General features: G+C 48.9%; 2 protein-coding genes across 3 annotated transcripts; one reads left to right on the forward strand and one right to left on the reverse strand.

The window, feature by feature from the left end:
• Positions 1 to 1,660: 1,660 nt before the first annotated feature.
• Positions 1,661 to 13,025, reverse strand: Tmem74b (transmembrane protein 74B). Of its 2 annotated transcripts, none has more exons than XM_041670174.1 (3): positions 12,655 to 13,025; positions 10,743 to 10,803; positions 1,661 to 9,354 (listed from the first exon to the last, which is right to left on the reverse strand). In XM_041670174.1, the coding sequence occupies exon 3, from the start codon at positions 9,311 to 9,313 to the stop codon at positions 8,615 to 8,617; it is 699 nt and encodes a 232-aa protein (XP_041526108.1). In that variant the 5' UTR covers positions 9,314 to 9,354; positions 10,743 to 10,803; positions 12,655 to 13,025; the 3' UTR covers positions 1,661 to 8,614. The 2 variants fall into 2 exon arrangements, with proteins under 2 accessions (XP_041526108.1, XP_041526109.1); XM_041670175.1 differs by lacking the exon at positions 12,655 to 13,025 and adding an exon at positions 12,074 to 12,202.
• A 7,695-nt stretch (positions 13,026 to 20,720) lies between these two features.
• CUNH20orf202 (chromosome unknown C20orf202 homolog) lies at positions 20,721 to 26,357 on the forward strand. The gene is made up of 2 exons (XM_041670108.1): positions 20,721 to 21,007; positions 26,095 to 26,357. The coding sequence occupies exons 1-2, from the start codon at positions 20,942 to 20,944 to the stop codon at positions 26,323 to 26,325; spliced, it is 297 nt and encodes a 98-aa protein (XP_041526042.1). The 5' UTR covers positions 20,721 to 20,941; the 3' UTR covers positions 26,326 to 26,357.
• Positions 26,358 to 27,303: the final 946 nt, after the last annotated feature.

Genomic DNA, 27,303 nt, shown 5'->3' on the forward strand with positions numbered 1-27,303 from the left:
GATGGTCTTTTCTCTGGGGGAAATTCCTGAAACCTTTGGACATGTAATGAGATGCAGAGCATCATTCTCACTTGATTTGAAATTTCATAGTTCACCCAGTGGCTTACAAATAGAAGCAAGGTCTACTTCTAAATCCATTGTCTTTTGGTGCTAAATAGACCACTTATACTATTTCTAGGATGCACCAGCCCACATCCCACCTTCTCTTCTTGGCTTGCATTCTTTTCTATTCTTAGAGCTGGCTAGGTTTTGCATTACATTTATCTCCTTAGTCATGAGCTTCAGCTAACCTCCAGTCTAAGGCATGAGTCTCCTAAGACCCTGACCCCAGGAATGTATCAAGTACTAAATGGGGCTGCATTCCTGTGCTAGAGTTAGCACCTAGTGACACACAGGTGAAACACAGGTAACAAGTCTGTACAACCTCTCTCTGGAACCTAGCTTTCTCGTGATTTCTCTTGTCATTGCTCCATGGCTGTCATCACAGAGGGAAAACAAATCCATGGATCCCTTCATACTCTCTTACCACCTGATCTTGTACACTTGGTAAAGTTCTAGCAAAGACAGGTTCCACCAGCAGGCATAGTCCCAGCTTTACCTGTCAGTGACATTTGCTCGCTGATCATTGTGCATCTCTAGATGCTCACGGCAGGCACCTGGCCACCAGGCCTAGGCCTTATTTGCCCTTGGAATGCCACATTCTCAATCACTTCAGCTGGGCTTGACCCAGAATTTGCTCCCGAGAACAGGTCAAAAGGAAAGTGTGGCCAAGAGTGAGGGTATGGGCAGTAAGAACCAGCAAGGCCCTGATCACTGGACGGATCCTAGGACGCATCAGTCAGTCTGAGCACCTCACTAAGGCAGTGCTTGTGGCAGTGAAAGGCCCATCTCCTACTCACAGTAAAGGACCTGGGTCACCACTGAACCGTGACAGTGGTTATGAGCTACATAAAGCAAGTGCTGGGAAATTCACAGTGTAATGGTTTACAGGGACAACTGAATGGGACGGGCCAGTCTGGAAGTTCAGTGCAGTAAATACTCATTTAACCTAAGGGCCAGTTAGCTCGTCACCATGGTCTGAGAAGTGGGAACTGTAAGACAGCAGCTGCCCAGATCTGCCTCAGAAAGTGAATGTCTTTCACTGTCACCTTGTGCCCACTCAGCTCAGTTCCAAGCTCAAGCCTCAGTGGACTGAGTACACCTGGGTGTGATAACCTGCATCACCTCTCAGACTAGCAGCAAGAGGTCCAGGAATGCCCTTATGCTCGTCCCCATCTCAGCCATTGGGAAGGGGCATTGGCACAGGTCTGCTGAGCCTTTTGTGATTGTGTCCTATGATGTAGATGGGTACCACACTTGCTTGCCACAGCCTCCTGTCTCCTAAATGCTTGTTGTATGTCGACAGTACATCCTGAGCCCCAATCCACAGCTCTCAGGAAAGGCCTTCAAGTCCCTTGTTGGCAAGGGCCCGTTGTAACTTGTGAATCATGCAGGTTGGAGAACTGCAAAAGGAAGTCTTTCCACATAGCACCAACAGCAGTGCTCCCTGGAGTCTTGATAAAAATGAACACTCTTGGAGCCGCCTCAGACTTACTATATGTGAACTTGAATTTTAATTCTTTTTGTATATATGGGTGTTTTGCGTGCATGTATGTATGTGCACTGGTTGCATATCTGGTGCACACATGGGCCAAAAATGCCATCAGAACCCCTGGAATTGGAGTTACTGATAGTTGTGAGCTGTCATGCGGATGCTGCGAATTGAACCCAGGTCCTCTGGAAGAACAGCCACTGTTCTTAACCATTGAGCCATCTCTCTAGCCCCAGTGAACTTGCCTTTTGACAAGTTCCCTGCATTCCATGTGTACACTGAATTGGGTTGTTCAAGTGAACAGATAGCCCTTTACCTTCACCTGGATATCGGGAACAGAGAACTAAGTCAGCCAGTCTCGGCTGATGGCATACATAATTAATGCATGCATATTTACATTTTACCTGGTTGTACCCCTAGTAGCCACTCCATTCCCTTAACCCAATGGCTCATTCAAGCATATTTCATAAACGTCTTTAAATAAATGGGTGCCCTTATGAGATAGCCACCCTGAGGTCATTAGTCATTGAGCCTCACTTCTAAAGCAGAGAGGGTTAGAAAGGTCTGCTAGGTTGACAGAAACCAAGTGTGGGAATGACTCCAGCACATGACTGGTAACAGCCTTCCTCATATGTGAAATGGGTGTTACACCTGCCTGCAGATTGCTGGGAAGTACCACTAAATGTGTCTTATTAAAGGGAGTGGGGGTCCAGTGGGTGTCGGCAGCTGTCATTACTAAAGGCATATGGGTAAGTGAGAACGGAGCTCAGACACAAAGGAGAGGAACTCTGGGCCAAACCAGTGAGGAGACACGTGTTTATCTACTGCCCATAGTATGCGCAGCTTCTTATCCCAGACTGTACTTGCTACAACCCGAGATGAAGACTGGAGGCGTTAGTCAAGGTATTGGACACAGCCCTGAGGGGTGGCAGAACTAAACCAGCCTGATTCTAAAACTCCTAAGTTCTTTTCAGTAGAACCAAATCTCACCTGGCCATAACCCACAGGCAAAACCCATCCCAGGATCTGGGAAAGAGGAGCTATCTGAGAAAGGAGAAGTTATGCGTAATCCCAGGGATGGACGTAGACTCCGAAACTGAGCCTGATGGCTGGGCGTACGTGTTCCTGAGCACTCAACAGCTACCTCACTAGCAGCACCCAGGTTAGAAGGGGCATCTGATACCATGTGACACCACCTCCACTCTGCAGGAGATAACCCCGTTAAACCCCTCTGAGGGTGAGTTAAGGGGCTCCTCTAGGCCCCAAAGCTGGGCTTGGGCTCTGTGCTGGATCTTTCCACTAGATCCCAGCTGCTGCTGCTCTCCTTGGCCCTCTGGGGTTGGTAGGATGGAAGCTACTCTGCACTAAACAAAGGAAAAAGCCAATCAAAGGAAACAGCAGGTGCATGAGAAAGATTTCCCCAGGGCCACACAAACCACAGAAATTTTGTCTTCACATCCAAGCTTTCCCTGCTCAGTGTGGACCAAAACAGTCACAGGGGTCCTTAGTAAAAAGAACACACTAGCTCTCCTTCCTCCTCACTCAGCTACCCTGTTAGGAATTACCATGACAATTCAGCACCCTGGTCAGCACCCAACCTCCCTGGTCCTGAGGAGAACTCTACATTCAGCTTGGCTGCTCTCCAAGCCAGGATAGCCCATTTCTGGAGGTAGGCAGACATCTCTGAGAGGACAGAACCTGCCCTTCTTCCTGATCCCTGACACCATCATCCCTCCAAGCCTCCATAGGTCCCTCTGTCAGTACTCCTTGGGTTTTCGTCTCTTAAATGCTAAAACTAAAACGGAACATAGCAACTACTCAAACCTCTGCTGAAAGAATGACTAAGAATGCTTGAGTGGGTCCGAGCAGACACTGCCTTTAATCTTGCCACCACTGCCATGGCCAACTACTGTGTTCGTTGATATACCTGCAAAACTCTGGCGTTTGGACTCCTGCCTTAATCTCTGATGGAAAGAATCATGATCAGCAATGGTGACAGCTCACTCATGAGTAGCTTCAATGATAGATGTGGGTATACAAAGGAATCAAGTAGGGAAAAAGAGGAAAGAAGAGAAGACAGGTTTGGTGAATGTCATTGGCCCCGGAGTCAATACTGACCCAGATGCCACACCTCCCAGGAAGAGGTTGGCATGGCAGCTGCCTCCTTTCCCTGTCCTTGTTCCCTTGGGCCAGAACTGATTAGTGAGTCTCCTCTTACTTGCTGCTTTTCCTTAGACCCAGGAGACCATCAGCCGCCACCCTGACCTTGGAGACTGAGAAGTCAAATATGAAAAGGCTGCCAAGTTGAGGCATGGAATCAAGGCCATGTCCTCTAGCTGTAGTTCTTACCCTAAAGGAGGGTCGGAGGATGCTACAGTATTGCTCCCACAGTGCATCTGACATAGAAGTCTTCCTTCCAGGAAAATCTGAAAGTATAGGGAGGACAGGCCCTGTCACCACAATGCCACATTCATGCCTTGCAGCCTTCTCGTGGTATCCTGCACCTGTCCCCCTTCTCCAGGTGATGAAGCCCAGGCACCCACCAGGGGTCCCACTACTCACTCCTCAGTCACCTGTATACCCCCTATCTCCTTCATCTCACTAGCTGCTGAGACCTAAGCCTCTGATCACATGTTTCTCTCTGCCTGGAACCCTCCCAATTCTCCACATCAATACTTCCTAATTGTTTAAGATTCTTATTAAGCACTCCCTTTCCAAAGCAACCTAACCTCCAACTCACACAGATCTTCCTCCTCCTCTTCCTCCTCCTCTTCCTTCTCCTCTCTCTCCCCTCCACTCTCTCCCTCTCTCCTCTCCCTCTGCACCCCATATCACAGCAAAGTCTTGCCATCCTGCACAAGACAGCCTGGGTGCAGCCCAGCCAGGACTGTGCTTATCTGTCAAACCATGGCAGGATACCATGGATGAATGAGAGAACATGAATAGCAGATTAGGGCTATTAGAAAATGCAGGGCACTGTGCTAAGTGCTTTAAAGACACATTTACCTGTCATCATAGTCTCACGGGGTAGGCATTGCAACTAGCACAGCTGCTTTCCAGAAGAAACAGGCCAGGGAACACTAACAATTGCCAAGCACATGAGCAGTCATCCTTTACACTGACGAACCAGCCGCCATAGACCCTCAGGTTCGGCCTCTGTCCCTCTGAGATTCATGTGCAGGCAATGCTCCAACACTGCGCCACCCTCTGCACTACGCAAGTGTCCTGCTGTCCATCTGCTCAGGACAAACGAGGAAGGGGAATGATGTAGGAAAGAGGATGCACACGGGCTCGAGAACAAGAAGCTAGAGCAGGACAAAAATCAGGCTCTGGCCCCAAAGACTCTGGTTCTTCTCAAATGAACAATTTGGAAGCTTAGGGGAATCTCAGCTAAATCCAACTAATTCCATTATGCTCCATGTCTGAAGATACCTAACTCCTGGCAATGTTAACATACCTCCACTGATGGGCACTCCCTGCCACTCTGGTTCAGCTATGGCCCCAGCAAGCTTTCTCCACTGATGGGCACTCCCTGCCACTCCAGTTCAGCAAAGACTCCAGCAAGCTTCCCTCTCAGATCAATCTAACCCTGGAGAAATTAGAGAGAAAACCAACAAACTAAATGGGAGACATCTCCCCACCAATGTCCATACCGCTGACATCCTACTTATAATGTAACCTCACCTCTGGCTTCTTGCCCTTCTTTTCCTGCCCCGTGCTTGCTGTCATCCACCGGATTGTGGTAACCAGCATGACCTGGTTCCCCCAGTTCTCAGCTCAGTCCCCTCCCCGAGTGCCAGGGTTCTGGAATCCCCCAGAACTCTCTTCTTTTCCCAATAAGGAAACAGGAGGGGAACTAAAGAGGACACTGGACTGTTGTTAGGAGGATGGCGAGCTTAAAACCATGGGGTCTGTGGCAGACAGAGGAAGAAACCATCATCAGCTTCTAGAGGTTTAGAGCTCTGCAGCCAGAGGCTGAGTCCTTGGCTCCCAAGCAAGGTCAAATGAGAAAGCTGCAGAGGTATAGACAGGGTGCAGTGTGTGTGTGAGTGTGTGTGTGTGTGTGTGTGTGTGTGTCCTCGTGCACAGAACTGTGTATGCAGGGAGGAGGACATTTGAAAGAAAATCCCTAGGAAGGTGATGCTATTCCCAAGAAAAGGAACAATGGTGGTCGAATCAGCCAGCAACCCCTGTTGGCTGGGAGACTCAGACAGTACCTGTAAGGAAGCGGAGATGGTGATGACAGGCCTGGGCCTCAGATGAGCAAGAGTCAGGATCACAGATTCCTCTGCCTCAGCAAGTGTCTCCTGGGTCCAGATATCACTGGATTATGTCATACCAGGGCCAGGAAGAGAACCTTTCTCCCTCAGGGAAACCCCTGAAACAAAGCTAAACCAAGGCCCAGAGAGGACGTTCCAGCTGCAGACCCACTGACAAGCCATGCCCACACTGGTAGTCATGGGATCTTCTGACCCTAAGACAGTATTCCAGCAAGGCTCCAGGGAGCTGGGCAGGTACTGTGGGGCTCCAGGACATTGCACAGGGCACTGCCTGCCCTGTCAGGAATAGGATGTTTTTGTTTCATCCTCTCATTCAAACATGAACACCTACTACATATGCCAACCATGTTTCTCACCCTAGGAATGTGGTATGACCCAGTTAGCCCACTTAAACAGAGAGGTGGGGTAACTTGCCCAAGCTCACACAGCCAGTAAGTGGCAGAGCTCATATTCAAACCCAGATCTTACCAGTTCTGAAAGCTCTGTCTACTCAGATACAATGAGGAAAGCAATATTGGGAACCTAATGGGGTGGCAGAGGCAGTTCTTAGAAGGGAGGCAGGCATGTTCCAGTGGCCACAGAGACAACTCCACATCTAATCCCAAAGAGACCCACAGAAGGTTCTCAGCACTCCTCATCCTTCCCTGGCTCCTTCCTAAGCCTCGGTCCATGGGCTGTGAGATCTCGGCTGCATCTTGGGGAAATACTGTCAGCACCTCTCAAATCGTCTTAATTCACGGACGAGGTAATGCCTGTCTTGATCCATTTGCATGTGGTTTCTAAAGAAATTTCCCATCGGAATGCAAAGCAGGTTCCGCTGGCTTGGGAAAAAAAAATCTGCCATTCCTATATTTTCCAGCAGATTGAGCCCCTAAGTACATTTCATTGTGCTTAAACTGACCCAAATGGATAGTGGTAGGCAGAGACTCTCAGTAGGAACTGTAGCCTAGCATGCCTCCCTACTGCCACCAGAATCCAAACTGCTCCAATTGATACATTTATTACCATCACGGTTGGGGAAGCTGGGGCCCATCACTGGCAAAGTCCTACCTCACTGTGATTCATCTAGCATGGTTCCTGCCACCTTGTACAGTATTTCCCTGCTCTATCAGGGGAAAAATCAACATATATGAAGAAGCCCTGGAATCGGGACCTTTTGCTCTCGTGACCTTTGTCCTAGTTCAGCCACACTAGCAGAACCTCCAAAGCCAAGCTGCACAATTTTGTCCCCCTCAGTCCTCCCCCAGCTCTCTGCTCTAGGCAAAAAAAGCCAATGAGCAGACATTTGATCTGTCTCAGAAGCTGTGATATTATACTGCCCAGATGTTCAAGCTGCCTGAGCTGAAGGCTCATGTTCCACACAGTCAGGACCGCTCCAGCCTACAGAGCCTGTGCCACCCCGGATTCTTACCCCCACCAACAGCTAGGATCTCAGCTTATACAGGCAGCTAAGATGGAGGGCGAGGGACCTGCCTGGAGCAGGGGGCTCAGGGAAATGACCCTTTTAGAGTCTTCCCATAGCCTAGACAGTATGTGCTCTGGAAGTCCTCTGGGGCCTTTTGGCCTGGACAGTGCTCCCCAAATGTCTGCCACCATCTCCTTGTCCCCTAATGCCTACTTCCATTGTCAAAAGTTTAAATAAAGTTTGGAGGGATCCCGGAAATACTTCACTGAAGACAGAATGCCAACAGCGATCCATGTGGCTGGAGTCTCCAGGCCACTTAAGTGTACCTTATATGTCCCCAGATGACTGGCAACTGAAATTCACTGAGAAGGAAAGGCAGACATTACTAATTCAGCATTAAGGAAAACTGTTTTCTGCTACCAGGATGAGATCAGGCCTAAGTAACAGCTCACTAAGGGGGAGGGGGAGGTGATAAACCCCCAACATGCCCACAGAAATACAACCAAGTCCTCACACCTAGGTGCCCAGTGCGCTTTTGAAAGGAACCACTGCAGAAAATTAGCCACCATAGGAAACCAAATTCCAAGACCAATTCACACTGGGTCAAATTCTGGATTGAACCAAACCCATTCACCCAGGCTCTGTAGCAGGACCATGAGAACCACTGCTCCTGGCACTGGGAGTCACCAATGCAGGCCAGAAGGTGGCACTGACAATGGTCAGTCCCTGTCAAAAACCTTCATCCCTCTTTGTAGGTTGGCCAGAGGCAGACTGGCTTCCTCTTCCCAGGGCAGATGTGGCTCATGGTGGCGCACCCAGTCCCACTCCTCACTATAGAGACTGAGCAACCGAGGCCTGGAGAGGGAAGGGTTATGGTTCAGTCAGTTGGGTACTGCAGGGGGTCAACTCAGAACCGACTTCTCCCATCACCATGAAGCCACGCTCTATTCCAGATGATCACCCAACACTCTCAATTGGCTAGTGAAGACAATGGGGTCTCAGAATTCCCAAGGCATGAGGAACAGGGGTCACCCTTTCGCATGAGTCCCAACCCTGAGAAATGCCAAGCAACCTCATCTTCTAAGAGCAGTGGTTTCCAAAAATGTATTTTTAGCAGCAGAAGCCATCCTCCAAACAAAGCCTTATGCAAAAACTTCAAGCTGCAAAACACATCAGCAGTGCTTGCCTGAGTAGGGCCTAAGCCAGAACCCAGGCTGCTCCCACCCCAGCACCAAAACTCCCTCCACAGGGCCCTCTGTGGATCTCACTTTGAAACCCCAAGTTTTGCGGGACTTCGAAGCTCTTCAGCTAAAGCAGCAAGATAGGGTGGACTCTTACTTAAGAGCCCTGTGTGGTATAGCTGGTCTCTGAGACTTGGACAACCTCATTCTCCACTAGGACCTGGCCCCCATCCCCAGCAAGCTGCCTCATACGCAGGTTGATGGAGCCATAGGTCTTCCTGGATCCCCTGCCAGGGACAAAGGTCTGCCTGCGGTACAGCTCACCCTTGCACAAAGAGACCATGAGCAACACAGACAGAAGCATGCCACCCACTGTGAGCAGCCCCAGGCCCGCGATGATGCACTTGTCCAGATGCGAGCCCAAGCGGGCGTAGTACATCTCCAGGCGCTCCATCTCCCTTGCTGTCACTGTGTCAGGGTTGACTCGGGCCTCTCGAGGGATGGCATATGCTGTTACCACCAGGAGGATTCCGCTCACCAAGAAAACCAGAGCAGAAACAAAGCCATAGTCCACTGGGCGGCTCACAGGTTCCAGGCCTGGCCCTTCCTCTGAATGCAAAGAAAGATCATCCCGCTGGGACCGGGGCAGTGAGGGGACACCTCCAGGGGGACTGGGGGAGCTACCCAGTCTGGCATCCCCAGAGTTCTGGAAATGAGTCTCATGCTCCTCAGAGAAGAAGCAGGCATTCTCCACACCCATCCTGGATGGCGCCACTGGGCCCAGTGGGGCTGGTCTCCTTGGAACCTGGGGACCATTGCTCAATGTCTTCAGTTCCAGACCAGGGGGAGATGCCATTGGGAAGAACGACCCCAGCTCATGCCTTGGCCCCTTGGCAGCTAGAAGAGAAAACATAATGCCAGTTGAAATTGCCTGCTGAAGCTCAGTATCCCACTTGTCCCCGGCACAACTGTGGGGAGCTAAGGACAGCAGAGCGATTGTGGCCCGTGCTAGGGCACCACTCCACAGTGGCGGGTGCAATTAGCCTCTGCAGGCCTCAGTTTTCTCATTGAAAAAAAATTTCCCAGTGACAATACTGATACTACTCCCTCCTGCACTGCGCTAACGGAGAGGCTGCAGTAGCCCACGTGTAAAGTGTTTGGTAGAGTACCTGGTAAGTATTAATAATGGGTGTCTTCATGATGGAGGAATTTAGAGGAAGCTGGAGAATGGAAAACCTTAACTGAGCTCAAAGCCAAACACCTCTGTGTAAGCAGGCAGGGACTGGGGGTGGGGGCAAAGAGGAAACACTACCAAATCCCTGGACACATACCAGACAGACTCAGTGCACACATGCTCTTGTGCCAAAAGGCCACCAACCTACAGCCACGGGCTGGACTGAGCTCGCTGGAGTTCTGTTTATTTCACTCCCGATTCTAGTCAGTGAGTTTTGGTGCATTAGTTGCCAAGATATTTAAAAAAAAAAAAAAAACCACAAAGATTTCACCTCTTAAGCTTCGAGTTCCTGTAGGAAGCAGGTGAAGTTCTCAGAGAAGGTACTGTTGGCATGGGCACGGCCATCTCAAGGACTGGTTCCACAGAAGTGGCAAAGCCTTCCCCACATGAGGCTCAGAGGGAGAGCAAAGCCTTCCCCAGGTCCAAATGCAAATATAGTGTGTGCAGAAAGTGTCTGCTTTAGCCTCTCCGTCCCCCACAAGTCTATGGCCTGGTGACTTCCCCTTCAGAGACTGCCCCTACCAAGTTAGCTAAACTTGATCAGAACCCTGCCCTCTTGTCTATCTGTAATATCCCTGCCTCTTGCTTTAGCCATATACAATAACCCTGCCTCCCTGTTCAGCTGCATATAATAAACCTGCTGATCAGGGTTGCTATGGCTTCTCACTATAGAGCCCAGACCACCTGATCCCAGAGTTTCTGCATGCCCATGTGTCTGTCTTTTCTCCTTTCCCTTACTGCCCCAATCAGGCCAATCCTTAGAGCCATGCGGACGCAACAGGCTCTCATTCCCACCTTCTCCTGCGAATCTGACTGCCTTGGGCCACCATCCCCTCACAACATACACCTGGCATTGGTAACCGGACGGGTTGTACTCTTCTCCACAGGCACACCTCCCCGGTGTGCCACTTCTGATCTCACAGCAGACGCACAATGTCCCATACATACACTGACGTCCTTCGGGCACATACATCCACAGCCCAAGCACTAAATGCCCAGGTAACAGAGACCCTAGGCCTGGAGTGACTCTTGTGTCGATGTGTTTACACACCTGAACGCTGGTTCTCTGTGTTCTCAGGTCATTCTCCAGTGCTCTGTGGGCGCCCGTGTTTCTGTGCAAACGGGAGCAAATACATAAAGCGATGGTAAATGAGAGGAATAAATGAGCAAAACTCCAAGGGGTTGAATGCGAGTCTCTCTGACCTTCCCATGTGGACTTGTTCTCTTAGCAAGCATATGGTCTTTCATCTCAGTTCAAAGGCTGGTCCTGCTTACAACTCCTTTCCATGGCTGCGTCCCTCCTCTGCGTGTCTGTTTAATACACGCTTGCTGAGCTTCGACTGCCTGTTAGACTCTCACCTTAGCCCCTCACTCAGGAATAGCTCAGCTCTATCACCATCTTAGAAAAGGAGAGCAAGACCTCACAGTATGTATGGGGACTAGGGACTAAAAGTTGAAAATGGGCACCCCAATAATCTCTATTCCCTAAACACTTGCAAACCCACATGTTCCACCTTCCATCCCTGGCTCTTTCAGCCCTCACTTGAGACATCAACCTTGGACATCCTAAGGGCAGAGATCCCTCTGAATCTCACTGGGTTCCCGTCTCCTGCTCAGTCTCCTCTCAGTTCACAGAGGAGAAATAGGAAGGAGGGAGGTGCTGGTTGACTTTTTGCTCTTGGTACTAAAAGCTAAGACCCTGAAAGTAGGTGCCATTTGTGGCCCCCACCTATCAAGCCCTCAGCAGGCCTGAAGAACTTGGGAGTGTCCCGTAACCCCTATCCTAGACTGGTACATTAGAGCCTCCATATCCAAGAAGATAGCTGGGGGCACCCAAATTCTTAGAGCAAGACTCTCTTTTACCCAAAACTTTTTCCTTAGGATGCCTGGGTGAAGGAGCAGACACAAGGAGGTCGTCTCTCTGATAGCTTTAGAATGTCTGTTTAGTCTTTAGACACTTGGTAAGTTACTCAAGGGCATGCTCATCAATTACCCAGACATAAGCAGAGTCACACAGATGTTGGTGCCCACGGATCAAACCCAAAACAGCCCCAGTAATTGTATCTGCTGTCCTATAGTTCCTAAAAGGCAAGCACTCCCGAACCCCCCACTCCCGTTCCCGTTCCACACTCACAGCCTTCGGGACTGTTCCCACAGCAATACCCACAAACCCGGGAAATAAGTGTGACTCACAGATCCACGGGTCACTCTGGTGGTACCCACAAGAGGGTAAAATTGAGGGAGATAGGGAAGGATGAGAGAGAGAAGGAGACAGAGAGAAAGGAAATAAAGGCTACCTCTAGCACTGCTAAGATCTAAGCCGGATCCACCCAGACCTGCCCGAGTCCAGCACCCCCACCCATGGCGCACGCTGACACCCACCCGGGAGCTCGACACACTGCGAGGCTGGGTGAAGCTTCGCAAACCCAATCGATAGACACACGCACTCGTAGTACACAAAGCCTCGGGCGCGCAGATGCACACACGCAGGTCCACGCTGTTATACCCAAAGTTCCGCGCGGAAAGCCCCAGAGCCCCGGCCTCCCGCCTCCCCCGCGCCCGCCGGCCCGCAGTTCACACCCCCTGCTCCTGCCCTTGACCACCAACGGCACCGGCCAGACCAGGCCGAACCCGGCCGGTCAGCGATTGCAGCGGGATGGTCCAGGGAGCCTGAGCTCGGCTGGGCCGGTGTGCGCTAGTGTGCCCGGGTCGCGTGTCCTTCGACCGGCCGCGAGGTCAGGAGAGCTGTCCTTCGCTGCTGCCACTCCCCGCCTCGGGCCCTGCGCCGGCGGCTCGCGGTTGGCGTGCGGAGCCGTGCCGGGCCTCCCAGTCTCCGCACGCGGGATCACAGGGCTCCCGGCGGCCGAGGGTGTGCGCGGATCTCGGCCCGGTCGCCGCCTCGCCCTCCCCGGCTCCCGCCCCCTTTCCCTGCCCGCCCGCAGCGGCTGCCCGGGCGCACGTACCTGCTAGCTCCGGGCAGGGCTGCACCGCGTCGGCCGCTGGGGGGCTCCGAGGAGGAAGGGACAGGGCAGGGTGGGAGCGGGGATCATGGAGCGCCGCCGTTCCAGCTCCGCCCGCGGCGGGCGAGGGCGCCCGGAGAGTTAGCGTGGGGAGGGAGAGGGAGGTGGCTGCTGGTGCCCGGCCCCTGCCGTCCCTAGGGCCACCTCTGTCTAGCCCGCACGCGCTGGCGAGGGAAACCTGAGGCTAAGAGCCCGCGGCGCTGGGCGCAGGGGCGGGGCGGGGCGAGGCGTTGGAGAGGCGGAGGAGAAGACCCCTCCCCCGCCACTGGGGAGACCCCGCTGCACCCGGGGATGCCTTTCCCACCCCAGGTAAAACCCAGGATCCTCTTCAAGGCCTGCAGGTCCAGCTTCTCATCACTCCGTGAGACTCGATGGCTCACGGGCGCCACGTGAAGGCTGAAACGAAGCCTCTGCCCACCTCCGTTTCTGATGGGTGTCTTCCTGGGGTATTGTCCATGGCCACGCACACCTTTACCCTCCAAAGCCACCTACACGGCCCCTTCGCGGTCAGCCTGTCAGGCTTACACACACACACACACACACACACACACACACACACCCTCACCCTGAGGGGTTCCTGCATCTGGCCACTCCCTTGCCCTGGACCGCCCCCTATACAGGTTTCTGTTTTAAGGGGAACTTCTTTTGCTTGGGAGCCCAGGCCAAGCCCAGAAAGGGGACTTACTGTAAGGAACGTAAGGTTATGATTTCTGGGAAGACTTGATGGCTAGCTCACATAGGTCTTACCATCTCTCTGAACATCAGTGTCCACCTTTGTCCAAGGGAATCATGACCATATAACTAGGACTCCACCTGTGTGATCAGATGCCATCCAGAAGATAAGAGAAGGTGAGAAAGCCCTGCCCTGACTCCTTAGCTGTCTCATTGGCAAAGGCTCATGGGTCCTCCTCCAAAGGCATTTAGTCCTCACCCACCGGGAGTGCAAAGATTGTCTTGGAAGTCTTGTGGGCCAACACTGCCAGGTCCTGTGCTGAGCCACCAGAGCTGAACAGGCCCGTCTCCCCCATCATTCCGGAGGCCTGGCCTGTTAGGATTTTTACAGGGAAGCTGGCCCTGGCCCCAGGTCCTGTGCAGTCCCATTTCCACCGCTCACGGGTATATGACATGGTGCAAAGATCCCTCTTGAAGCTCAAGTCTTCCGTCCTGTAAACAGACTCAGGATTTATGCAATGCCACGAGATCCCAGCCATTAGCGGGCCGTAATCCCTCCCCTGTCCTGTGCCGTCCTGCCTCACAGCGTGTCCTCAGAGGTCACTCTGCTCCCTCACTTCACTCAAGTCTTTGCTCACACGTCACCTTCTCAGGGGCACCTGCCCAGGCCATCCTATAAAGAGTAGATGTGGTGCATGCCTTTAATCCCAGTACCCAGAAGGTAGAGACAGGTGGATCTCTGCTATTGTGGCCAGTTTGGTCTACAGAGGGCATTCCAAGACAGCCAGGGTTACACAGAGAAACACTGTCTCCAAAACCAAAACACCAACCAAACAAACAGAGTATAGTAGAGGCTTTGTCTGCTTCTCTCCCTGGTGACTCCAGAGACTTTGAAAGGAGCCAACACCTAGGAGGTTCTCTATAAATTCTCTTTGAATAAAGATTGAGACATGCAGACTTCTCAGTTTTGGAACTCCTGTTGTATACTAGCAACTAGGCAGAGCCCATCCCTGTCTTTAAGAAATTCCCGTGGGATTCCAGAAGAAAGGGATACCAACAGGTCACACTGCAGCTGAGTAAGGGCTGCCGAGCAGATACAATGTGCTCTACGTGTCTCAGGCAGGATGCTGGCCCAGTCTTGGGGATGGGACAGCTTTCCAGCAGAAGTGAGGACTGAGTCAAGATGGGCAGGTTATAGATGACAACTGGATAAAGAGCAGGGAAGAGAGATGCAGCAGAGAACTAGTGTGGGCAGACACCCTGGGGTGGGTGAAAGGGAGGGCAGGGAGCATAGGAAGGAAGGGGCATGGTCACAGTGGGAGACCCAGGTAGGAACATGGTAGGAGATGGGGCTGTGCTAGACAAGAGCCAGGACTCAGCAAAGCCTTCGAGGCCGAAAAATTTGTTCTTTGTTCTCAGAACAGTCGGGAGCACATAGAAGAGACTGGACAGAAAGCTAGCCACCATGCCCTTCCCCTTTTACATGTGAATTTGACTTTTAGTTACTTGTTAAACTCAGATTTTTTTCGGTGTTTTTGTTTTGTTTTGTTTGTTTTCGGAAACAGAGACATATATGACAAGTTACTGAGCAACACTCTTTAGATAAATATGACTCCTGGGGAGGGAACTAGCATGAATGAGAGTAGGAGATACCAAATGAACTCACGTTCAGCACAATTTAGAGGTGAGTGATTACGTATATAACTGTTTACAGAGAAGTCCTAGGCACTTCTGGACCATGGTTACCATGCAGACATCGCAAAGTCCAGAAACCATACCACACACAGCCAATTCCAAAAACGGCACAGAAAAGGCATCAAGAAACCCCGGTCACAAAGATACAAATTTCTTAAGGGGGCCAACTCCAAATATTCCTGCCGAACATTTGCTTTGCCAAGAAGCACAAGAAAGGCCTGAAGAAGATGCAGGCAAGCGATGCAAAGGCAAAGCGCTCACATGCAGAGGCTATCAAGGCCCTTGGGAAGCCTAAGGCAACCAGTTAAGCCCAAGATACCAAAGCCCCAACTCCAAACTCAACTGCCTTGCTTTCATCACTTCCCCCAAGCCTGGGAAGCAGATTCCGGGCTACATGGCCAAGGGTTGCAGGCTATGCCAAGTATAGCCTAAGTTCAAACCAAGGCTGAAGCTGCAGCTCCAGTTCAGGCTCTCAAAGGTGTGAAGGCTTCTCTCTGCTAATGTGAAGACAGATGAACTCATGGGACGGACACTCCCACGCACTGTTTGCAGGTGGTTAGTTCCAGTGCTGTTTCACAAATAAACTTGAGGCAAGATCTGCTTTAAAGTATTTACAAAAACACGCACATATGCATGGGTTCAAACACATATGTATTTATTTGCTAGAAACAATCATATTCCATAGCAAAGAGCTCACCCAGTGTAGCGATCTTGGTGTCTTGTGTGTGCATGCGTGTGTGCATGCGTGTGTATGTCTGTGTACCTACAGGAGTCAATTCTCTTCTTCCACCATGTGGATCCCTAGTATCTAATTCAGGTTATCAGGTTTGGCAGCAAGCACCTTACTAGCTAAGCCTGAGATCTTGGTTCCTAATACCATTCTTCAGTAAAAGAAGCCAGGGCTCCTTGGAGAAATGAGGCAGAAAATAAACAAGATGAACCAGAAAAATAAAGAAATACTATGCATAGGGCTGGAGAGATGGCTCAGCAGTTAAGAGCATTGGATGCTTCCAGAGGACACAGTTTTGATTCCCAGTACCCACATGGCAGCCAACAAACAGCCATCTATAATTCCAGTTCCCCGGGATTCAGGACCTGTTTCTGGCTTCCATAGGAACCGAGCATGCATGTGGTACATGGATATGCATGCAGGTAAGACACCCATACACATAAAGAAAGAAAAATAAATCCTTTAAAGTGTTTAATTAAAAAGAAAAAATCGACCAAGGGTGATGGCACATGCCTTTAATCCCAGCACTCAGAAGCAAGATCTCTGAGTCTGAGGCCAGTCTGGTCTACAGATTAAGTTCTCAGACAGCCAGGGCTACATGGAGAAACCTTGTCTTAACACTCCCACAAAAAGCAAAGAAAAAAACACAACTACACACGCATGCACACAATCACACACACTGATGTGATCATACCGAAAGACACAAGTCAACTTAAAGTGTTCCCAGACAATGCTGGAAGAAAAACTTAAGCAACAAAATAATATAGTAATACTGGGTTGTAGCTGAAAGTATGACATAAATATTCCCAATTCCATCCTGATAGAAGCAGCTGAATGAATCAATGAAAAGATAAACCACCACAGTATTTCAGCTGTGTGCCCCACAGTCCTCAAAGCATGGAGCATAATGCCCATCCTGAGGTGCTGACTGCATCTGATAGTAGCCTTTCCAAGAGTGTGTGTGGAGATGTCTAAGTACCTGAGAAACTGGTGCACTTACCCCAGCCAGATGACCATGTCCACATTAACCGTCAGATTATGGTACCAGTGTGTACCCTTGTGATGAGGCCAAGCAAAAGATACTTTAGCTGGACATGCTGGTGCACACCTGTAGTGTAGTACTCAGAGGACTGAGGACTAAGTCGGGAGGATTGCTATGAGTTTAAGGTTTGCCTCAGATATTTTGATAGGCCCTCCTTAAAAGATGGCAGGGCTGGAATGATGGCTCAGTGGTTAAGAGCGCTTTCTACTCTTCCAGAGGACCCAGGTTGGGTTCCCATCACCAACATGGTGGCCACAACTGATTATAATCCCAGTTCCAGAGGGATCAGATGTCCCCTTCTGTTTTCCTCAGGCACCAAACACTGCATGTACACAGTACACATACACCCATGCAGGCAAAACACACACACAAATATTTGGGGAAAAAAAAAGAACTCCATCACAATTAAGATTTTTATATTTTTAGTTGTGAGCCTAGCCTTTAACAGCTGAGCCATCCCTCCAAGCCCACAATTAACCTTTTTAATTGTCCTTTTACCTTTGTGGCCTCACAACTCACAACCTCAATCAAATCATGACATCGCATGAATCCCAAGCCCTGACTAAGGGACATGCTATGAGATGCTTGAGCAATTCTCCTCCAAACTGTGGAAGCTGCCCCCAAACAAGGGCAATCTGAGAAACTTCCACAGTCCAGAGGAGCTTAAAGGGGAAGTAGTAACTATATGCATGCGTCCTGGGGTAGGAAAGGGTTAGCATCAGAACAGGGAGATTGGAGAAAGTATGGACTTTATAATGCTAGCATCTCGGATTGGTCCTTAAACTGAAACTCACACAAAACTCTAATTTAGTGACACTTTGGGTGAGATCCATGGGAACTCTGTACTATCTACCTCCCCTTTTATAAATCTAAAAAAGTTAAAGTTGTTACCGGGCATGGGAGCACACAGCTATAATTCTAGCGCTTTGGGATGCTGCGGCAGCAGGATAGAAAAACCTTGTCTAATGAGTGAGTTAGTTAATTAATTAATTATCATTTTCAACAACAGCTGGTAAAAACTGTAACTACCTAATGGGAAGTTATACTTTGGGCTTCCTGAACTTGGGGATTATATACCTGGAGACAGGCCTTAAGGGATGTGAAGCCTTTAAGCCAAGAGTGGACTTGCGTCCACCCTCAAGGATTCTATATTGCACCTAAGAAGTACTTCCCTGCCAGACACAGCAAGGATTTCCACTCACAGGAAGGCACAGGGGTCCCTGTCCAACATCTTCCTGAGCAGGCTAATGTGAGTGTGGCCTAGTGACTTCTGACAGTGGGGAGAACCTGGGAATGATGTGCGCAGATTTACATGGAGAAAAGTTTTCACTCCTTCTATGCAAAAGAGACACGATCAAGAAGACAGGTCACATGGGCAGTCTTTGTGGCCATGTTGACATATGAGCAGTTAATGGTCAATAAATTAGCTATGATTCTGTGTGATGTGATTTGTGGAACAGAGTGAGGGCCTTCTAGAGAACATTAGAGCACCACCTGGTGGTCCAGAGCTTTCCAGAGGAGTGGAGAGGTGATAGGATACATAGGTGTTTGATTTTTCTCCTGCTGCGTTACCAACTACCTCAAAACTTACTAGCTTATGGTTATGTGGCACGACACAGTTCCATTGTGTTCTGTGTGGTGTCAGCCGGATGGCACAGAGATCCGGGACCTTGCTTAAACAGTCAGACTTCACTGTGTATCTGTGATTTGGTTCTCACTGACATCCAGGGGTTTCCATTCTCTTCCACACAGACCCTCAGTGTGGACAGCTTGGGCTTTCTTACCTGGTGGTGGTATTGGGGGTAGTCAGAAACCTTATACAGCACTCAGATTAATGACTGATCTATCACAACATATTAATAATGTATATATAATATATACTAACATGTATTTAATATATATATAAATGCAAATAACAGGAGCTAGAGAAATGGCTTGGTGGTTGAAGCACAAGCTGCTCTTCCAGAGGACATGAGTTCTATTCCCAGCACCTACACGATGCCTTACCACCTCTAAAACTCTAGTTCCAAAGGCTCTCAAGCCATCTTAGAGCCCACATGGGTGCTATCTGCAAGTGATGGATAGACATATATGCAGGAAAATATCTCATACACACAAAACAAAATAATAAACTTTTAAAATACAAGTGGTGATGCTAAGCGTACAGGCAGAGGCTCTCATGCTTTCTCAGTTGGGTCTTAGCACATTAAGGACTTTTTCGCTGAACCAGGCCCGTAGAAATGCCCAACCATGATTTATTACACAGTCAGATTCAAGTGTTTAATAATGACTGTCTGCACAGTATCTTATAGACAACATTGCGCCTCCCCCAAGCTTTTAAGTGTTCTGCACTATATGAGTTTTCTGCAGTTTTGGGGGATGCCTTGGCATACAGTTTAGGGTCTGCTGTCTATACAGATTTAAAAATGGAGCAAGGCTGCCTATGTTTGTCAAGGACCCAGAACAGAACACCAATAAATGGTTGTAGTCTCACCTGAGGTCACCTCCCGTGTCTCCCACTGCTACCACACCACTGTACTTCCTGCCTCTAGCTCCTCCCACCTCATGGTTTCTTCCCACCATCTTCTTCAGGGCCCTTCTAAGCCGACTGTCCTGTTCTTTTCCACTCTGCAGCACAGTGTTTCCCCGAGATCTCTTTGTAGGTGGGCGTACATCTTCGCTCTCAGCTTGGACTTGGTTGTGTAGCTCACCTTGCCCAAAGCTGTGAGCAGAGTGGCAATGTGCCAGCTCCGAGCTTAGGTCTTCAAGGAACTTCCTGTACTCTCCTGTTCTTTTATTGAGACAGGGTCTCAAATAACCTAAGTGGCCTCCAGTTCTCCATGAAGCTGAGAATGATCTTAAACTTCTGCTCCTCCTTCCTCTGCCTCCCAGCTGCTGGGTTTAGACACATGCTATGGGGATTTCTGGTGCTTGGGGATCGAATCCAGGGCTTCGTGCCTGCTGAGCAAGCTTTCTACTACCCACTGAGCTGAATCCCCAGACATTTTTTAAAGCTAAGATTTGCACTACCAAGAGCACATGCCCAGAGATCTCAGAGGATGGTCAGAGACCTGTGGAGCAGCCTCAGACCTGCAGGTGTGTGGCTGGCAGCAACTCACTATCCACCCACCTACTAACTTCTCTGTTAAAATAAATGGTTGCTATGGTGTGGGTAAGGGTCCTCCAAGACCCATGGGTAAAGTCCTCTCCAGCCTGAGGTTCTATAGCAGGTAGGGGATCCTTGAACATGTTAGGCCTACTGGAAAAGTTTGTCGGCCATACGAAAGGAATATTGGGACCCTGGTGTTCTTTCCCAAGATGTTTCTTACATGGCTGTTGTAAGATGAAAAGCTTGTGGTCCCTCCCCCCATACATGGTGAAAGGAGGATTTCCAGCCTCTCCTTTTCTTGGCTGTCACCTTATGACTGCTAGATGACTACTGTAGCTCCGGGGATCATGTCTACATTTCAGGCAGGTGGAAGGGACAGAAAGCAGAAGGAGGAAGCAGCAGTCACATTTCCTGGTTTTAGGAAAGTGAAGATTTCCCCGTGTGAGAACACATTTCTGCTGTGGTTTTCCTGGTGGAGAACTGGGCACATGAGCACCCCAGAAGTTCAGGGGCGTGGAAAGTCAGCGTCCTTTCATCAGGACTCCACAGATGAGGGGGGTAGGGGTGGGAGACGGGGACCACAGAAGGGGTTTCAGACCCAGAGGACATTGCAAACTACCCACTTTACACAGAAAGCATGAAGAATCCCTAATAGGACTTGTTGTGCCTGTTACCATCACTAGCCTCACTCAGCCACACAGTCCTGGTACGCCTGTTGGCATCAGATTCTCTAAGCTCCTGGGACATGAGGCATGAAGACATCCATACTCCTGGTGTCTCCCCTTCTTCCTTGCTTTTTTCAAATCACTCAAGCTTTAAAAAAAAATACCACAAACTGTGTTTTCCAACGAGCACAGCGTTCTACTCTCATTCATTCCACTCTTGGTGACTTAGCCGACAGTCTGAAGGAAGCTGGTACAAGCCGAAGGTCCTGCAGGCTGGTAACCAAGTCATTGCCAAGGACTCTGTCCAGGACGCTGAGATGGAAATACCACAAGAGACAGCAGCGAATCTTGGGCAGACCCTGGAATGGCTGAGGAAGGAGCTGGTAAGTCTTTTCTTTTTGCCTTGTCGTCTCCCCTCGTATTTTCCGAGTCTTCTGCACGCACGCACGCACACATACACACACACACACACACACACACACACACACACCCTTCCTAGGACCTCACTGGCTGCAACAGGGGCTTCAGGCTGAAGTCTGAACCCTGCAGGCACCCCTCCTTGGGGCAGCCACACAGAGTACAATGGAGTTCTTGGGTACTAAGAAACTGGGTCATGACCTACATAGGAGACAGTGGGTGCTGCCCAGACCGGTTTTAGCATTGCGCTGGGACTGTCCCCAGCTCTGTTGCTGTGTGACCTCTAGTTAGTGCCTTTACCTCCCCAAGCCTCAGTTTCTTTAATCACAAGATGAAGGTGACAATGCCAACATGATGGGGGTTGTCAAAAGGCTTCAGTGAGCGGTGTCTGACATTTATCTTATTAGTACTTGGCACCAAGGGTAAAACACAACCCCCGGGGAGCACAGAGGACACCCAGCACATTAGCTGGGAAAGCAGAGGCACCAATAAGAACTGAGACCAAGGATCTATGTGGAGGAACAAACTCAGGGAGATGAGATGGAGGAAGTCCAGTAGAGGCAAGAACAGTGTTCGGCTGGGCCGGGCCAGGAGTACTGACACCAGTTCTCACTTCAGAATGGGTTAAAAAGAGTCAGTGGCCTATGGGACTCCTGCTCAAGTGCTGAAGAGCATGCAGGAAGGCATTGACTTATTCAGTTTGTTCATGCCTTCTGTTTCCAGTAAAGACTTGTCCCCACAGGTCACTAATTCTCCTGAGTATATATGCCATGGTACCTGGGAAGCCAAGCGCCATGACTTTCATTGTGGTGTTTTCTCCATGTCCCAAAAGAAAGACGTGTCTCCAAATAAGTGTGCACAGCATTTGAGAGAGAGGAGGAGACTGTGCAGGAACACTGGAGGAGAGAGGAACAGATAAGATCATCCCAGTAGACCTTTGGGGATTGCTAGGCAACAGACCTGCTGGGAGGCAACCCTGACAGGGTTTCTCATGGGGTTGGGGTCACAGCTGCTGCTGAAGCTGCTTACAAGCTACAGGTACCCCAGTTGCACAACTGACCCTCCCAGCGCACAGACTGGGTGGTCAGGTTAGCACACACAAAATAAAAATCCCTTTTTTTTTTGCACTGCTAAGCCTGAACCCCAGGACCTTGCACACGGAATATTCTACTATTGAACCACACCCCAGCCCTCTTACACACTATTGGTAGTGGGAAAATAACTTTAATTATTGTCTCTTGTAAAGAGAGACAAGTCTGAAAACCTCTCACCTACTCCCTGGTGGTGCTAGAGGTCAATCCTAGGATGCAGTTGTTACATCCTCATCCCTTGAACACTTACATCTCTGAGCCTGTGTCCTCCTGTGTGGCCAGAAAGCCACATCTACTGATTATTTCCTCTGTGGAAAAGCTGAGTTGGGTTGTGTGATAGCTTGGGTTAGAGTGGGGCAAAGTTTTAACTAGAGTTGACTCTGCTTTTTTGTAAGGAAGTTTTAGATTACATTTCGTGCTGGCTAGTTTTATGCTCACTTGACACAAACCAAAGTCTTCTGAAAGGAGGGAACCTCATTTGAGAAAACGCCCCGATAAGATTCAGCTGTAGATTATTTTCTTGATTAGTGATTGATGTGGGAGGGCCCAGCCCATTGTGAATGGTGCTGCCCCTGAGCTGGTGGTCCTGGGGTCTATAAATAAGAAAGTAGGCTGAAAAGGTTATGCTGAGCAAGCCAGTAAGCAGCACCCCTCCACAACCTCTGCATCAGCTCCTGCCTCCAGGTTCCAGCCCTGCTTGAGTTCCTGTCCTGACTTCCTTTGATGATGAACAGTGATGTGGAAGTGATAAGGCGAACCCATTCCTCCTCAGGTTACTTTAATCATGGTGTTTCATCACACCAATAATAATCCTAAGTAGGACAGAAATGGTGCCAGGAGCATGGGGCATTGTGGTGACAACAGACCTGACCATGTTGTTTGGGGAGGATTGGAGAAGGACTTTGAAGCCTTGGGCTAGAAAATCCATTGAGTATTCAAAGCTTGGTGAGCTTTTCTGTGGTATCTTGGAAAATAGGAATGTTGAGAGCAATGCAGACAATGGAGGCCTGGCTTATGAAGTTCCAGAAAGTTCCTTAAAGACTCTATCAGGGCCATTTGCTATTTTGAGTTGAGAACTTGTTGTTCTGGTTAGTTGGGGCACAAGAGTGATTGACAAGTGAGCAGAAGCACTGAAGTAAAACCTTGGCTTTACTGGGACAATTGAGGCTGGTTAGCTGGGGCTGAAACATTAGTGGTGATTAAGAAGAGACCAGCATCACTGAGGTGAAATCTCCTGGGAAGTGTTTCCTCAGAGACAGCATGAGAAGCTGGGTGCCAGAAGCAGCCAGGATTGCACCTCCAGCTGGTAGCAAAGGGTCAGCATATGTCTGGAAGACGTCATCATGGGCCATTGCTATCCTCCTTAGATAATAATTGCCCGGAACTAATAACTGAGCTTTACCTAATCTTTCCAATTATGATATAGGATATGTAGTTTTGTATTTTAATATTATAATCTTATGACTGTTTGTGTTTTTTTTTCTTTATAAACCCCTTACAATAGTAGACAGGGTTCTTCTCCCTCCCATCTGCTGTATCAGACTGTGAGGCAGAGGGCCCTTGCTAGCCCGCACTTGCTTTTGCATTTGGAAGTGTGGCTCTGTGGTGATCTTCTTGGGGTCCTAGGACTCAGGCACAACAGCAATAAGTGCCTTTATCTGCAGTGCCATCTTGCCAGCCCCACAGTTGACACTCCAACATACTAAAGATTTATTATGTGTATGTGGGTTTGTGCACATGCATGCAGGTGCCCATGGAGGCCAGAAGAGGGCATCAGATCCGTGTAGTTGGAACTATGGCTGTGACAAGCATGGTCTTTATTAGAGCAACAGAAACCTAATTAAGACAGAGGCCATCTAGCAATGACCTTAAGCACACCAGGAGACGCACACAGGCCATGTGCAAACATAGTTCCATTTTCTGTAAGTGCTTGGATGCCCTTAAATCTTGGTGTTCACAGGGATGGATCCTGGAGCCATCCTCCTTGAATACCGAGGGACAGTTGCCTTTTTGAAGCTTTTCAATATGTGTTGCAAAAATTACTTCAGCACAAAATAAAATTTAACATTTTAAAATAGTGTACAAAATGGACAAAATGTATAGGAAAAGCGTTCTGGAAAGAGATGTGAGGTTTGGAGTTGTGTGACAGTGATGTTCTAGCATAGCAGCTTCGAATTCTTTCTTAGGTTCCCTTTTTGTTGGCAAAACTAGCAAGGACATTAATAAAAACATTTTTTATATGTGTTACAAGCCAATGCCGAATGCTTTAAACTATTTATTCATCAATGCTTTTGAACAAATAAACTCAACAATATGTTAATAAAATATTATTTAAATAACTGGTTTTTCAAAGCAAAGAGAAGAGTTGACTCTTCTTTACATTGTTGCAAATTACTTTACCATATGGATTAGTGTACCATTCGTACTACTACATGTACTATGGTACTACACCTGTAGTGTGGAGCCTGCACTACAGGACCATTCACAAGCCGGGCAAGGGCCTGGAGATTTAAACACACAAAGACATACAGACAGAGGCACGGTCATCCTTGAAACAAGAATGTCCCCCTTTATTGTGTACCAGAGCTGCTTATATATGGATCCTTGTCTGATAGCCATGCCCCAGCCAAACCCACCAGAAACCACTCCCCTGCCATCAGGAACTCCAGGGGGTCTCCTACTCAGAGCAGCTGCAAACATAAAAAGTTGTTTATAGGAAATTCAGGGTCTGGGTCCACAGCGCCCAACAGATTAGTAGAAAACAACTGAGGTCTCCTTTCTATTACTGTATTCCATCCACTGAGGTATCGCATGTCATTGGCTTTGAGCAAACCCCACTGTGTGCTAATAAGAAAATAAAAGCGTGCTCAACTATGTTCATAGTAGCATTGTTTATCATAGCCAAAACCTGGAACAACCTGAATGCCCCTTGACCAAAGAATGGATAAGGAAAATGTGGTACATTTATGCAATGGAGTACTACACAGCAGAAAAAAATGACATCTTGGAATTTGTGGGCAAATGGATAGATCTAGAAAATATCGTATTGAGTGAGGTAACCCAGATCCAGAAAGACTAATATCATATGTACTCACTCATAAGTGGCTTTTATACATAAAGCAAAGAAAAAACAATCTATAATTCAAAATCCCAGAGAACCTAGACAACAATGAGGACCCTAAGAGAGACATGCATGGATCTAATCTGCATGGGAAGCAGAAAAAGACAAGATCTCCTGAGTAAATTGAAAGCACTGGGACTATGGGAGAGGGTAGAAGGGGAGGGGAGAGGAAGAGAGAGGAGCAGAGAAAAAATACAGCTCAATAAAATCAATAGAAATAAAATAAAAGCAAAAAGAGAAATAGCTTTGGCAGCCTGTACAAAGGACATGGGAAAAGGAAGCTTGCTCTCTTTGTCTGCTTGTTCTTACTATCGCTGTGAAATCCATTCCTTCACTGGCATTAGAGCCCTCTTCTTCAGTATTCTGGCATATACTGAAGACCAGGTGAGACGTCCAGATTCATGGGCTGAACAACTACTGGATTCTTGGACCTTCTGTTTGTAGACAGAGACTGCTGGACTAGTTGAACCACAGTCTGCAGACCATTCTGATGAACCCCCTTTCTATATATATAGATATACTTATTCTGTAAGTTGTTTCTCTAGAGAACACTGATGGTTTATTTGTTAGCACGAAGATTAAAAGCTAGGGTGGTGGTATCTGTGTCGTGCTGCAGAGCATGTCTTCCCATTCATCAGTTCATCCTGTCCTCTAAGAGCCTCGGAAAGGTGAGTAATTTGTTCCGACTTCCTAGACTCAAAACTGAGGCTTCAGGGGAATGCGGCATCTACGGCTTGTGTGAGGAGGTAGGGGCATGTCTCCACTGAGCAAGCGATGGGATGGGGCTCCACAAACACAGACAGTGCCTGTCTCATTCTCACGGATGCCTCTTCTCTCCTAGGCTGAGATGCAGATCCAAGACCAGCAGCTGTTGCTCACACTGAGGCATTTGCAGAGCCTCCTAGGGGAGCTTCGAGCCGAAAGCACCCACTGGGAGGACACAAGACCCAGCAGAAGCACATCACCTTTCCGAGCTAGACTGGGCTCAGAGGGCCGGGGCTACCAGCCTGTATCAAGGGAATTGGTCCAGCTCCTTCGAGGGGAAGAAAGCAGGCGAAGCTCCCTTCCTTAACCAGACAGAAAGGATACTACTCATCAAAACCCTCTTACCACGAGTATAAAAGTTTGTGTCTGCTGTGTGTCCTTGGATTTATCACTTCTTAACTGTCTTTGTCACTTACGTACGTGTGTGTGTGTGATAAATTATTGGATGCATATCTGCTTCAAAAATACAACCCTGTACATAATTTCCAGCAAATTATCACCCTGGATGATAATCCTATTTTTAGGAATTTTTCATAGGGCAATTGTTAAAGTAAGATTATGATGTGCCAAGATGGCTACTGTTGCCTTGGCGGAAAATCAGAACACCTGTAGTGACTTCCTGGCTATTTTCTGTGTTCCCAGCAGGTTTTCCTGGCCCCCTTTATCTGGCGACAACAGGCCCTGTTGCCACCACAGATCACAGAGAAGAGCAGGTCACCAGGCCTAGTCAACTATATAATTCATGTTGGACCTATCATCATGTTAATTCAAGGGCATGTGACTCAACAAAGCCAACCACAATCTTTCCCAGGGGTTGCTATCCGGATCCCGCCAACCACACTTCCAGGGTGCAATTTGATTTCTCTTAGGCTGGGTTGACCTTTGCCAATAAGCAGAGTAGGGTTAGGCTCTAGGGCAAGAGGTGAAAAGAAGGATTGATCCTTTGCCCCCTCAGTAGCTCCTCAGCTTCTTGTAACTCTTGGTGTCGTCCACCAGCAATGTGCCACCTCAGAGCAGGCGGTACCAGCTCTGTCTAGGACCAAAACCCAGCATGAAGGCACCCTCTAAGTTCAGAGCCCCCTTCTTAGATGTCTACAGGCCAGTGCTACAAGGCTCCTGTTTGTGTGGTTTAAATTTTAATCCTTCAGCTTGCTTGTTCCCCCAGCTCTGGGGGTGGTAAGTTCTTCCTGTAATTGAGTGGATAACCTCTCATCCACTCAGTTAACTTTATACTTAGTTAACAATTCTTTGTGTTAAATTGTGTTTTAAAGAAGAAGAAGAAGAA

Source organism: Microtus oregoni, unplaced genomic scaffold, assembly GCF_018167655.1.
Source record: "Microtus oregoni isolate MIOR12 unplaced genomic scaffold, Mior012 000020F_ref0000438, whole genome shotgun sequence".
In the NCBI taxonomy this organism is placed as follows: Eukaryota; Metazoa; Chordata; class Mammalia; order Rodentia; family Cricetidae; genus Microtus; species Microtus oregoni.